Raw genomic sequence first — 14,006 nt, 5'->3', positions numbered from 1 at the left:
AGCACGGTTGGCAAAACACGAAGCTATTGAAGAAATTAAGGGAGCAAACGAAGATCATGAAAATGGATACTAGTTAAATGACTCATAATATAAAAAAGTGGTTTAAAAGAAAGAAGGCGGAGATCATGGAGCAAGTGAATGAGACTACTAGTGATGGTTCTTATGTTCCTCGCTTTGACAATGATTATTATGATTAGATATAACTATGTAGTTTGTTTTTTAATTCAACTATGTACTTTGTTTTTCAATTCGACTATGTAATTTGTTTTAAAAAAAATTCTATGTTCAGTGTTTTGAAATTCAATAAAAAGAAATTTATTTCAATACTCAAGTCGTACATATCAACAAATAACAACTTGACATATATAACTAATGATTGGCTTCTATTTTCCAGTTGTGTTCTACCAAATTATTTTGAAGCATTGTATGGATATAAGCCGATTCTAAGTTCTCAATACGATCCCAAAATGCTTGTTGATTTCTTCCATCCCTTTGTACTGGTGCAAAAGGAATTCGAACTCCATTACAATCTACCGGCCCATCATAAACCTGTGACGCTGTTGGATTCATTAGATCTTCTTCTACCGTTTCTACAAATTCTTCTTCCACAAATTCATCCTCAACTATCATGTTATGCAATATGATGCAAGTCATCATGATGCTTCTAAGTGTTGAAGGCTTGTGCATTCGAGCACCGTGACGAAGAATACCCCATCGAGATTGTAAGATACCGAAACATCTCTCAACATCTTTACGATACGCCTCTTGCTTCTTAGCAAACAATTTTTGTGATTGAGTGGCAGGGTTTGATATAGTTTTTACAAATATTGAATATCTAGGATAGATTCCATCAGCAAGATAATAAGCGTTGTTGTATCTTTTGCCATTGACGTGAAATACTACCCTTGGACTATCTCCTCCGATGACCTTATCAAACACGGGAGACTGACCAAGAACGTTTATATCATTTTGAGCTCCAGGCACAACGAAAAAAGCGTGCCACACCCAAGTGTCATAGGAAGCGACTGCCTCTAAAATGATAGTAGGGCATCCTTTCCGACCACTATAAGCTCCTCCCCACCCGCTTGGACAATTTCTTCCACTCCCAGTGCATACAATCGATACTTCCAATCATACCTGGAAATCCCCTTTGTTCCCCCCTTGTTAAAAGCCTTCGTAAATCTGCTGGTGTCGGAGCACGAAGGTACTCTTCACCAAAGAGCCCTTCCACTTGTTGACAAAATATTTTCATACACTCAAGTGTGGTTGATTCTCCCATTCGACATATTTCGGCACATTGATCAGCCGCTGCACCATAAGCTAGCATTCGTAGTGCAACAGTCATTTTTTGTTCTGGTAACAACCCTAATAATCTAATTGCATCTGTTTTTTGATGCCAATAGGAATCTTGAGTACAAAGAGCGGTCATGATGCGATTGAAAACATGAGGCCGCATTCGATACCTCCGACGAAAATCATCCTCATTGAATATTGGACGATCAACGAAATAATCTGCCATGAGATTTTTTCCTCTTGATAGCCTTTTTCTAGGATGATTAGAAGATTTTCCAGGTCTTGAGCCTCGCCCTTGTGGTTCATCTGGGGTATCGATGAACTCCTTCATCATCGCCGCTTCGGTCACCATGGTATTAATAATTTCAGACTCTTCTTGATTGTGTTTTTGTCTCTGACTCAATAATCTTTTTAAAGAATTCATATTGCAAAGATTGTATTGATTTTGAGATGACTATAATATGAAGATCATAATATTATTTATAGACAATTTTTTATGTATAAGTTTAGATCATGACACGTGTCATAATGTGATTCAACGAAAATCTTATCAAAAATTTAAATTTATCCACTATCTTATCAAAAATATGAAATTATCCAGCAATGTATTATTGGATACTATTTATGGGACCATTAAATAATTGAGATGAAATTAAATTTATGATATATATATAATTATTTATTTGATGAATAGTAATTGATGGATTGATGGAGTTATGCGGGTGTATAAAAATTAAGAAAAAAAGTGATTCTAGCATGAATAGTAATCAACTCCATTGATTGAATTGATGAATTGATGGACTTGAGGGGTGCATATGCTCTAAGCATGTACTCCTCCGTACCCGTTTACTATTTACACGTATTTTGAGGCTTTTCTAAAATATAATTTGATAATGTTTTTTTAATTTTTTTTTGAATAAAAGTTTAAACAAGAAATTTTTATTCAGAAAAAAAAATTTAAAAAAATATTATGAAATTATATTTTAAATGAGTATTGAAAAATGTGCCCAAAAAATAAGGTATAAAATTTAATCTGACACAAGAAGTAATAATTATTTATAAAAAAAAAATAAAGCGCAAAACAACCCCTAAATTGAGCTGTGCAAGAACAGACAAAATAAACTACTGACTCTACTCATGGCAATTCAACGTCTCATCTCTCAAACACCCAAAATAACGCCACGATTATCAACCCAATTACAATTTTCAACAACCCATTTTCTTAAATCAAATGAATCAAAAAGCACACCACTATCGAACTCTTTCTTGGTTGAAAACATTTTGTTGTGTTTAAAACAAGGTACTCTCAGTTCTCACACTAACTATTTATTTCAGTTAAACCCATGTTTATATATCACTGTTCTTGATCGTTGTAGTCCTAATTTGCAAATGGGTCATCATTTTGTTGATTTAATTGGTAGATATCATCCTAAGTTTAAACATTCCTCAAGTTCTTTAAGTGCTGCTGTGTATGTTTTGTTTAGGAGTCGTAGAGTTTCCGATGCGCAAGCTTTGATTTTGAGAATGGTGAGGAAGAGTGGCGTTTCGAGAGCTGAGATTGTAGATTGTGTTGTTTTAGGGTTTAGGAGTTTTGGGTTTGGGTGTTTAGGGGTTTTTGATTTGTTGGTTAAGAGTTATGTGCAAGCTATGAAGTTACGGGAGGGAGTTGAGGCGTTCGGGTTGATTAGGGAGAGGGGTTTTTGTGTTTCGATTAATGTGTGTAATAGTTTGATTGGTGGGCTTGTGAAGGTTGGGTGGTTTGATTTAGCGTGGGAGGTTTATAGGGGGTTCGTTGCGAGTGGGATTGAGAGTAATGTGTTTACGTTGAATATTATGGTTAATGCGTTGTGTAAGGATAGAAAAATTGGTGATGTGAAGGCGTTTTTGGTGGAAATGGGAAAGAAGGGGGTTTATGCGGATTTGGTTACGTATAATACGCTGATTAATGGGTATTGTCGTCAAGGTATGGTAGAAGAAGCTTTGGGATTGACGAAAACCATGAGGGATCAGGGTTTGAAACCGTGTTTATTGACTTATAATGCTATTTTAAATGGTATGTGTAGGATAGGAAGATTTGATAGAGCAAAGGAGACTTTGAGTGAGATGGTTAATGTTGGAGTTAGTCCCGATACAGCTACTTATAATACATTGCTTGCTGAATGTTGTAGAAAAGATTATCTGCCTACAGCCCAAGTGATTTTCGGTAAAATATTGCAGGAGAATCTTGTTCCTGATTTATTTAGTTATAGCTCGATGATTGCATTGTATTCAAGAAATGGACATCTTGATCGAGCATTAGCATGTTTTGAAGACATGAAAAGGTGTGGATTGGTACCGGATCATGTGATTTATACTATCATTATTGGTGCATATTGTAGGAATGGAGTTATGTCAGAGGCTATGAAGCTGAGGGATGAAATGGTGGAAAGAGGTTGCGCCATAGATTTAGTTACCTACAATACTCTTCTGAATGGTTTGTGCAGAGAAAAGATGCTAGCTGAAGCTGAAAATCTTTTCAATGAGATGATGGAAAGGGGTGTATTTCCAGATTTTTACATTTTCACCACTTTAATAGATGGATATTGCAAGAACAGAAATATGAATAAAGCCGTAAATTTGTTTGAATCAATGCTTCAACGAAATCTTAAGCCAGATGTTGTGATGTACAATGCTTTGATTGATGGATTTTGCAAAGAAGGTGACTTGGAAAGAGCTAGTGGCTTATGGAATGATATGATTACAAAGAGTTTATTTCCTAATTATATGACTTACAGTATTCTGATTAATGGATTTTGTAGCAATGGTGAGGTATCAAAAGCATTAAGATTTTGGGATGAGATGGCTGAAAAGGGTATTGAACCAACCATTGTGACTTGTAACACCGTAATAAAAGGTTTCTGTAAGACAGGGGATTCGGCAAAAGCAGATGAGTTTCTAAGTGGCATGATTTTTAAAGGTATTTCCCCCGACCAGATTACGTATAACACGCTCGTACATGGATTTATAAGGGAAGAAAATATGGATAAAGCTTTGGACTTTGTTAGTAGAATGGAAAATCAAGGGCTATTACCTGACAGATATACATACAATGTGATTATGGACTGTTTTTCCCGGGAAGGTCGAATGCATGACGCTAATCTGATATACAGGAAGATGATCGACAGGGGTGTAAATCCTGACAGATCCACATTTATATGTCTGATAAATGGATATGTTACGCAAGACAATTTAAAAGAGGCATTTAGGTTCCATGATGAAATGCTGCAGAGGGGTTTTGTGCCGGATGATAAATTTTGAGTATGCAACTGTTGCAGAAATTAAGATTGATATCTTGCTCCGTGCTCAGCTGTAAAACCAAATATTGTATGATATATGTTACTGTAGATGGAGGTTTATTTTTGTCGTCATGAGGTTATACTCTCAAATTGGTTTTGGTCTCTGAAGCTTTAAGTTATGTGCTTCCTTATATTAGGCCATAAACAGTTAACTATTGAGACATGCACTCCAAAGCTGAACAGGTAAAAGGACTTTCATACTCTTGATTATGTGAATGATCTTCTCCTTTCTTAAAGTTCTGTTTCTTACTCTGGTTTATGAAATTATTTTCCGATTTTGTTTTATTATTATTATTATTATTATTATTATTATTATTGTTATTATTATTGTTATTATTATTGTTATTATTATTGTTATTATTATTATTATTATTATTATTATTATTATTATTATTATTATTATTATTATTATTATTATCATTATTATACCTTTTCATGCTATAGATATCTCTTAACGTGCAGTTTCTGAGCTTTTTGCTGGCTTGTCTAGCATATAGACCGTAAGCTTTATATTTACCCCGCTCATCTTAATTCTTACTTACGTAAATGTATATGTCTATCTTAGATTTTTTACCCAAGTATTTTTCTCGATTATTGGTTGTCTTATTTACTGATATTGCTATTTTGGATATAATACAAAAAATCTATATCCTTGTGTTTGGCGTATTAGAAGATTTTGTGGTTCTTTCTTTACCAGTAGTATGATAAACACTGTTTTAGTGCTTGCTGTCGGATCAGTAGGCAGCTGATGTCATCTGAAGCTGACTCTTCATCTTTTCATTTCCGGTAGGTGTATAAAAGACAGTAAATTAATTTTACTTCTATCAATTTTTTTAAAAATCGATCTCTTTTTTCATTTAGATATCTAATTTAGCACACAAGTTCATTACTATATACTTGCTAGTGTAATTTGACAATTACCTGGAAATAAATTATACATTTTTGGTAATCAGATTTTACCGCGGAACAACGGTAAAGCTAGTATCGTCTTATTTTGTTAAATTTCTTGTGTTTCAAATGGTTCAGATTCAGATTTATAAAGTAGGATAAAGAGAGAAAAGGAGGGTAATGCTAGCCTTCCAGGGTAAAAAACCAGGAAATTAAAATAGAAAGCGTTGAAACTGCAGTGACCAATAAATGTCACTTCTGACTCCTGAGAGTAGGAGTACCTTTTAACTATTAAGTAGAAATGTAAATATAGCAATCAGAAAAAACTAATTAATTTATGAAAAATAATTGTAGTTAATAGTTGGTAAATGATTTTATGGCACATTTTTAATTTAATACTCCGTAAGAATGATGCATATGCAGACTATACCATATCATACCATACCCTAGTCAAGAACTATGTGGTGTTAACCCTTACCAACTGATGATGTTCATGTTCTTGCATTCAGATGATTATAGTAAAAAAAGAAAAGTGGCTTCTGACTTGACAGTTCAATCTGATGTTGCTCTGTTGCTCAGGATTACTTGATTATGCAATTTCAGTCAGCTGATCAACATGAGCTCTTTTATGACAGTGCAGAAGTTGATGATGATGCCTTTGATTTGGTACCGTTAGCTGATGCAGGCAGCTGTACAAAGGAAGGCCAACAACAAATCCTCTGATCTTATTGAAGGAAGACGAACAACAAATCCTCTAATCTTATTGTCTTCTACATACCTTGGACCCAAACTATTTAGCATTAGACTCGATGCAACCGATCTTTCATCTCCCCTCTTGGTCAGAGCTAAATAGCATGCTTGCTTCCAAACTAGAAATGTATATGATAAGTAGAAAGTAGTTTATTTGTGTAAAATGAAAACTACAAGCCAGGATTATTATGAAAACTACAAGCCAGGATTATTTTCTTGTGGTTTTCTTTCTGTTTTTTTTTTGAATTTGAAGATGTATATTCTATAAAAAATCGTTACAGATTATAACTACCAAAAAAGTACTAGCAAGCCTTTGTTTCCTATTCTTTGCGAGCTTAGCTGTTATCAGTATTATCACATGTGATCTGCAGTATGATCACATCTGATCTGGAAAATTTAAGCATCTTAATATCAGTCTGCCACAAACTTATATAAATTTAGATTATTTTGATTGGTCAATATTTTTTTATAATAGTGGACTCATGTATTTATAACAAATACACCTATCAAAATACTCCAAATTAATTTTATAAGTTTCCGTGTCTAGCCCCCATGGGCACAAACCCCCTCTTAACATTGCTTACTTCTTGCCCCTGTCTCTGATGCACATTAATCATGACATCCACATTTGATAGCACCACTTCATGAAGGCATCTATCCTTACGAAAATTGCTGCACCTAATTTAAATAAAAAGATATCCTAATTTAAAATAAATCTAGGGATTAGCGTGGTAAAATCTCATGACTGGCGGAATCTAAATATTTATTTCAAAAATTTTGATTATATCATTGTCAAAAATATTAGTAAGTTATTTTTTAGGAAATGCTACATAAAACACGGATAAAAACACGCACAAACACACTAACTCATATATTTTTTTCAACAAATAAAATACGCAGTATTAAAAATTTATTCAACATTACCGATGATAAGAATGTCCAAATGTTTTTGACCTTCCTAGCAATATAATGGTATTTTAACTAAACAAATCTATACTATTATATGATAAACAAAGTATTAAAAGTTTGGGTTCTTTGTTAATTTACATAATTATTATTATTTAATTTTTTTTATTAATTTACTTAATCACCCTTAATTAAATTATACTTCTTTTGTCCTATTCAATTCTCTACAATTTTTTTTTCACAAACACTAGACACACATTTTAAGATGAATATAAAATATATTTCTGTAATTTATTTTTAAAATTTTCTTTTTTTGTAAAAAACTTTAAACATCAATTTTTTATTTAAAAGAAAAAAATTAAAATAATCTATATAATTATACTTTAAAAAGTATTAAAATACGTGTTCCCCAAAATAAAGTTTTTAATGGGATAAAGGGAGGAAACCTTTAAAACCCAAATACTACCGTCATATCTTATTTAAGGTTATATGATTTTAATTTATCGATTTCATAAATTAAACCATAAACGGATCATGAATATCATGATCATGATCATCTAATTCTAATCATCTAACCATCATTTAAACTAAATTTAAGAAACAATAAGTGTATGTTTAATCTATCTATTTATCTATACTATATTAACATACATTAAAATTTGGTTGATCGATTGGTCGTTTGTTAATTTTAATTCTAATTGATATTAAACTCAATTTTCTCTATCAATTTAAATTTTATTTCATATCAAATTCTATATTATTCTAACTGAGAACTCTATATTATTCTAACTAATATTAAAGTAATTTTTTTCTATCAATTTAAATTCTGATTCATATTAAGGTATATATTTTTCTAATTGAAATTGAAGTCAATCAATTTAATAATTATTTAAATTGTAAGACAATCTTTTTACAACCAATTTAATAATTATTTAATTAAACTATAAAACAGATATTATAATATCTATTATACAGAGATTCTATATATCTATATCTATACTATAGAAGATTTACTACTCAGTTGAATAGACTCGAGATAAGATAAAATAATATATATACACTTTTCTTTTCTTTTTTTTTTCTTTTTTTTTGCTAAATATATATACACTTTTCATTCGTGATAAAACAAAATTACAATATTTGTTGAGGGTATGTAATAAAATTTAAAGAAAATTAGATATAATTAATTGTATTTGGTTGATATTAATCTGACTCGAGTTAAGAAAAAATATTAAATACTAAATTTGGCAAAAAAATATAATATTGAACTGGGTTAACACAAAATAACATAAACTATTTATCCATGCTAAAAAAATATTATAAAATTGATCCAAAATAAAATATAATATAATTCGACCAACTAAAACAAAATTATATATACTATTTATCCGTGTTAGAACAAAATTATACTCTTGATTCGGAATTACAAAAATTATAATCAAGCTAAAAATAATTATTTGAATTTGGTCGATATAACGGGTCTGAGTTAGAACGCAATAATAAACTATTGATTGAGATATTGGTTTAAAACACAATAACGTAAACTATTGATGCAAGGCCTTGGCTACAATTAAAAAAATCATGACATATACGTGAGTCAATATATTTATCATAAAATCATATTTTTTAAAAAATTTAACTGAACAAATTTAAGAATTCAATTCAAATTTTTACAAAAAAATATAAAATTATATAAAATCGATGCATCGTACGAGTTTTAAGCCAGTAATGTTAAAGACGTATTTATAAAATAAATCACTCCTAGACTATTCTTGAGTTTAAAGTAAATCATAATGGTACATTCGTTGTCGTCCTTATTGAAAGAGATATGTCCTAAGTCCAATCATGTATGAGGATTTAGGAATAACTTTTATGTAATCTGTTTTGATTTCATTGATATTAATAAAAGACTTGTTTTGTTTTTATTGCAGGCTCTATCTATTTAAATGTTTAAATAAGATATACCACAGTTTAGAGTAAAGCTTTTATGGATTGTGATGAGATCATAATAATGAGACCTAAAAGATGATAACTCTAAACTTAAATAGTTCATGGTCGTAGGATTACTAACTGGTAATTAATAATCCGCAAAGATCGGTACATACTATGCTTGCTTCATTATGAAGGATGTCTGTTCTCATATACATAGTGATAGTATTATTAATGTCTATGATAACAGACATCCTTCATAATGAAGCAAGCATAGTATGTACCGATCTTTGCGGATTATTAATTACCAGTTAGTAATCCTACGACCATGAACTATTTAAGTTTAGAGTTATCATCTTTTAGGTCTCATTATTATGATCTCATCACAATCCATAAAAAGTTTTACTCTAAACTGTGGTATATCTTATTTAAACATTTAAATAGATAGAGCCCGCAATAAAAACAAAACAAGTCTTTTATTAATATCAATGAAATCAAAACAGATTACATAAAAATTATTCCTAAATCCTCATACATGATTGGACTTAGGACATATATCTTTCAATATATGCCTATGTTTACCATGCGATGATAGATTTAGGTAAACTTAAATCAATATAAGGCGTGCTCTAAAAAATCTAGAATATGAATCGTTTCTTGCCTTAACAATAAATATTATGAATACGATCATGAGATTCCTGTGTTTATGAAACACTTAATTGAATATGAATTTTCAATATTGAGAGAAAGGATGATTCTGTCAACAACAGATTTCTATCTGTAAGAAAGGGTTATTAAGTGACGCCTCTTGACAATGCTCCACCCGATCTGGGAATCATCTAATTATCGATTATTGATTTGAAATATTTAATTTAAAAGGAAGAATCTCTTTATAATATGATTATGATTGTAACGTAATATAATCCCTCTAAAATTAAATAATATCAAGTAATAATTGGTCAATGACATAACGGGCTTGTGTCGGTCATAGCCTTCCAACATGGTAGAAATTGGTTATTATTTTTAAATCATTGTCGTTTCGTGCTACAGCTGAGGGCTTTGATTTCGAAATAAGAAATACTTGTCTATTACATAGAGATGTGTACATTGAATTAGAATCTAAAGGTCGGTACGTGCCATAGGCGTGGGCCGTTGGAGACTGATTCAGTTGTACGAAATGTTGGGTTAGACTTGACTTAGAATATTGAGTTTGTCGTGCCACACCCGTGACTCAATTATTCAAGAGGCTAAACTTATATTAGGGAATAACATAAAATGTAATTGACAAGAGTTGTCTGCCTATTGAACATCACATGACGTTTCGTGCCACAGCCGAGGTTGTGTGATGGAATGTAGGATCCCTATTCCCACTAGCATTATGAATGCTTAATTTTCACTTAGGGGGTTGAAAAAATTGGATAAACTAGTGGGAGACACTTATGAATAAAGACCCGATTCATATAGTGTTTTGAAATGAAATTGAATATTTGCTAAGTGTTGTTATGTGTTTATCATTTACAGATTTACTATATTCGTCATGTCTTCTGCACTATCACTCCGGAGCATACTTGATGCTCACAAGTTGACTGCTCCTAATTTAGCTATTTGTTTTCACTGTAACAAGTTGGGGCACTGGAAGAGGAACTGCAAGGTTTACCTTGCAGAATTGAAGAAGAAAGGTAGTGAGACTATCGCTTCTGATTCAGGCATGTTCATGATCGTAGTTAATATGTCACTAAGTCAAATTTCTACTTGGGTATTAGATACCGCCTGTGATTCTCATATTTGCAATTCGTTGCAAGGACTAAAGGGAAGTAGGACTCTTGAAAAAGATGAGGTGATTCTACGTATGGGCAATGGAGCAAGGGTTGCGGCCATATATGTAGGATCATTTAGTTTACATATGCCTACGGGCAAGACTATTATTCAGAATAATTGTTATTACGTTCCCTCTATTGTGAGGAATATTGTTTTTATCCCTATGTTGGATTTTGATGGTTTTTCATTTATTATTATGAATAATGAATGTTCTATCCTTAGAGATAATGTTCTTTATGGACGTGGTATTATAAATAATGGTCTGTATGTATGTGACGTAGAGCATGATTTACTTCAGATTAAACAAACTAATAAAAGAAAATGAGATGATGAAAATCTGACCTATTTATGGCACTGTAGGCTAGGTCATATTAGTGAAAATAGACTGCGGACATTGCATAAGGAAGGGTTACTTGACCCCTTTGATTTTGAATCATATCCTGCATGCGAGTCTTGTTTATTGGGTAAAATGACCAAATCTCCATTTAGTGGACATGGAGAGAGGGCTGCAGATTTGCTAGGATTGGTACACACAGATGTATGTGGACCAATGTCTACACAAGCCATGGGTGGATTTTCGTACTTCATTACTTTCATAGATGATAGATCTATATTCAGATATGTGTATTTGATGAAACACAAGTCTGAAGCCTTTGAAAAGTTCAAAGAATATAAACATGAAGTGGAGAAACAAACCAAACACAATATTATAACTCTTCGATCAGATCGAGGTGGTGAATACTTGAATGGAGATTTTCTAGATTATCTTAAAGAAAATAGTATAGTCTCCCAGTGGACTCCTCCATATACTCCACAGTTAAATGGGGTATCTGAAAGGAGAAATCGAACTTTGTTAGACATGGTTCGGTCCATGATGAGCTATGCGAATCTTCCAGTATTCCTATGGGGTTATGCATTGGAAACCTCAACATATTTACTGAATAAGGTGCCTTCCAAATCTATTCCTCAAACACCATATGAGATATGGAAAGAAAGGAAACCGAGTCTTAAACACGTTAAGATTTGGGGATGTCCAGCTTATGTCAAGAAAGTTGACCCAGATAAGCTCGAATCTTGATCCGTAAAATGTAATTTTGTGAGATATCCTAAAGAGACTTTGGGGTATTACTTTTACACCGATCATCGGGTGTTTGTCTCCAGACATGCTACCTTCTTGGAAAAGGAGTTTATCCTTGAAGGAAACAGTGGGAGCAAAATTGAACTTGATGAAGTTCAAGAAGCACAAACTACTACGGATCAAGTGGAAACACCTGTTCAGACTGAACAACCTTCTGTGGAACAGCCCATTCGTAGGACAGGGAGAGTGTCTCGCCAACCTGAGAGGTATTATGGCCTTGTCATTGAGAATGACAATGAGTTGTCAATCATTGATGATGACGACCCTGTGACCTATAATGAGGCTATGAGTAGTGTTGACTCAGAGAAAAGGCATAGTGCCATGAAATCCGAAATGGAATCTATGTATACCAACCAAGTATGCACTCTGGTTGAGGCGCCTGAAGGTGTTAAGCCTATTGGGTGCAAGTGGGTATACAAAAGAAAGATTGGAGCAGATGGCCAGGTGGAGACCTATAAGGCCAGGCTCGTGGCAAAAGGATTCAAACAAAGGCAATGGATTGACTTTGATGAAACTTTTTCGCCTGTAGCCCTGTTAAAATCAATTCGGATTTTGCTTGCGATTGCTGCTTACTACGACTATGAGATCTGGCAAATGGACGTGGAAACGGCCTTCCTCAATGGGGAACTTGAGGAGGAAGTGTATATGACACATCCAGAGGGTTTTCTTTCCAAGGGAAATGAACACCTAGTGTGTAAGCTGCTGCGAACCATATATGGTTTAAGGCAAGCTTCTCGTAGATGGAACATCCGTTTTGATGAGACAATCAAAGAGTTTGGTTTTATCAAAAACATAGATGAACCATGTGTCTACAAGAAGGTTAGTGGGAGCGCGGTAACATTTCTTGTATTGTATGTGGATGACATACTTCTTATAGGAAATGATATACCGATGCTACAATCAGTCAAAGTATGGCTATCAAAGAACTTCACCATGAAGGACTTGGGAGAAACATCCTACATTTTCGATATGAAGATCTATAGAGATAGATCTAGAAGAATGATAGGTCTTACCCAGGGTACATACATCCAGAAAGTGCTTAAAAGGTTTAGCATGGAAAACTCCAAAAGAGGTCTCATACCGATGAGCCATGGAGTGTCCCTTTCCGAAAAAATGTCTCCTAAGACACCTGAGGAAAGAGAGCGTATGAGTAAGATTCCTTACGCTTCAACAATAGGATCTATCATGTACGCGATATTGTGTACAAGGCCTGATGTTGCTTATTCAATTAGTGTGACGAGCGGATATCAGTCCAATCCAGGTGAAGACCACTGGAAAGCAGTGAAAAACATCCTTAAGTACTTGCGAAGGACTCAGGACATTTTTCTTATTTTTGGTGGCGAATCTGAGTTGAAAATAGAGGGTTATACTAACTCTAGTTTTCAATCAGAAAGTGATAGCAAATCCATGTCAGGGTACGTGTTTAATCTGAATGGTGGTGCGATTATTTGGAAGAGTTCCAAACAGTCTACAACGGCTGACTCCACAGCGGAAGCAGAATATATAGCTGCAAGTGAGGATGCAAAAGAAGTCGTTTGGATGAGGAAATTTGTTTCTGAGTTGGGAGTTGTTCCTAGCGTTGAAGAGCCTATTGTGTTGTATTGTGATAACAACGCAACAATAGCACAAGCCAAGGAACCTAGTCTCATAAAAATTCAAAACATGTCCTGCGGAGTTTTCATCTGATTAGGGAGATTGTTGAAAGATGAGATGTCAACGTCGAGAGAGTTGACACACATAACAACGTAGCAGACCCATTCACAAAGCCACTTTCTCAAAGTCACTTTGATCATCATAAAGACAAGATGGGTATTAGATACCAGAGTGATTAACTTTAGTACAAGTGGGAGATTGAAAGAGATATGTCCTAAGTCCAATCATGTATGAGGATTTAGGAATAACTTTTATGTAATCTGTTTTGATTTCATTGATATTAATAAAAGACTTGT

At 33.3% G+C, this 14,006-nt stretch overlaps 2 protein-coding genes across 11 annotated transcripts; one reads left to right on the top strand and one right to left on the bottom strand.

Moving 5' to 3' along the window:
- Positions 1-369: 369 nt before the first annotated feature.
- On the bottom strand, positions 370-1,645 carry LOC141685784 (uncharacterized). Its single transcript, XM_074490871.1, has 2 exons — positions 1,138-1,645; positions 370-1,031 (listed from the first exon to the last, which is right to left on the bottom strand). Exons 1-2 carry the CDS (start codon positions 1,643-1,645, stop codon positions 370-372), a joined length of 1,170 nt encoding a protein of 389 aa, XP_074346972.1.
- Positions 1,646-2,404: 759 nt separating this feature from the next.
- On the top strand, positions 2,405-6,483 carry LOC141683900 (uncharacterized). 10 transcript variants are annotated; one of them, XM_074488701.1, is made up of 3 exons: positions 2,405-4,811; positions 5,370-5,414; positions 6,157-6,483. In XM_074488701.1, exon 1 carries the CDS (start codon positions 2,431-2,433, stop codon positions 4,588-4,590), a length of 2,160 nt encoding a protein of 719 aa, XP_074344802.1. In that variant the 5' UTR covers positions 2,405-2,430; the 3' UTR covers positions 4,591-4,811; positions 5,370-5,414; positions 6,157-6,483. The 10 variants fall into 10 exon arrangements, with proteins under 10 accessions (XP_074344802.1, XP_074344799.1, XP_074344801.1 ...); XM_074488698.1 differs by having other exon boundaries at positions 6,152-6,483; XM_074488700.1 differs by having other exon boundaries at positions 5,349-5,414.
- The last annotated feature ends 7,523 nt before the right edge of the window (positions 6,484-14,006 follow it).

The sequence above is a fragment of the Apium graveolens genome, chromosome 9, assembly GCF_009905375.1.
Source record: "Apium graveolens cultivar Ventura chromosome 9, ASM990537v1, whole genome shotgun sequence".
In the NCBI taxonomy this organism is placed as follows: domain Eukaryota; kingdom Viridiplantae; phylum Streptophyta; class Magnoliopsida; order Apiales; family Apiaceae; genus Apium; species Apium graveolens.
Note: the sequence above shows the minus strand (reverse complement) of the source record. Positions and strands in the feature narration are given on the sequence as shown.

Excerpts from the sequence above, each read along its gene's own strand:
- LOC141685784 (XM_074490871.1), bottom strand. The coding sequence starts at position 1,645 with ATGGTGACCGAAGCGGCGATGATGAAGGAGTTCATCGATACCCCAGAT. Across the intron at positions 1,032-1,137 it reads GGAACAAAGGGGATTTCCAG|AGGCAGTCGCTTCCTATGAC; the intron begins GTATGATTGGAA and ends CTATCATTTTAG.
- LOC141683900 (XM_074488699.1), top strand. The coding sequence starts at position 2,431 with ATGGCAATTCAACGTCTCATCTCTCAAACACCCAAAATAACGCCACGA.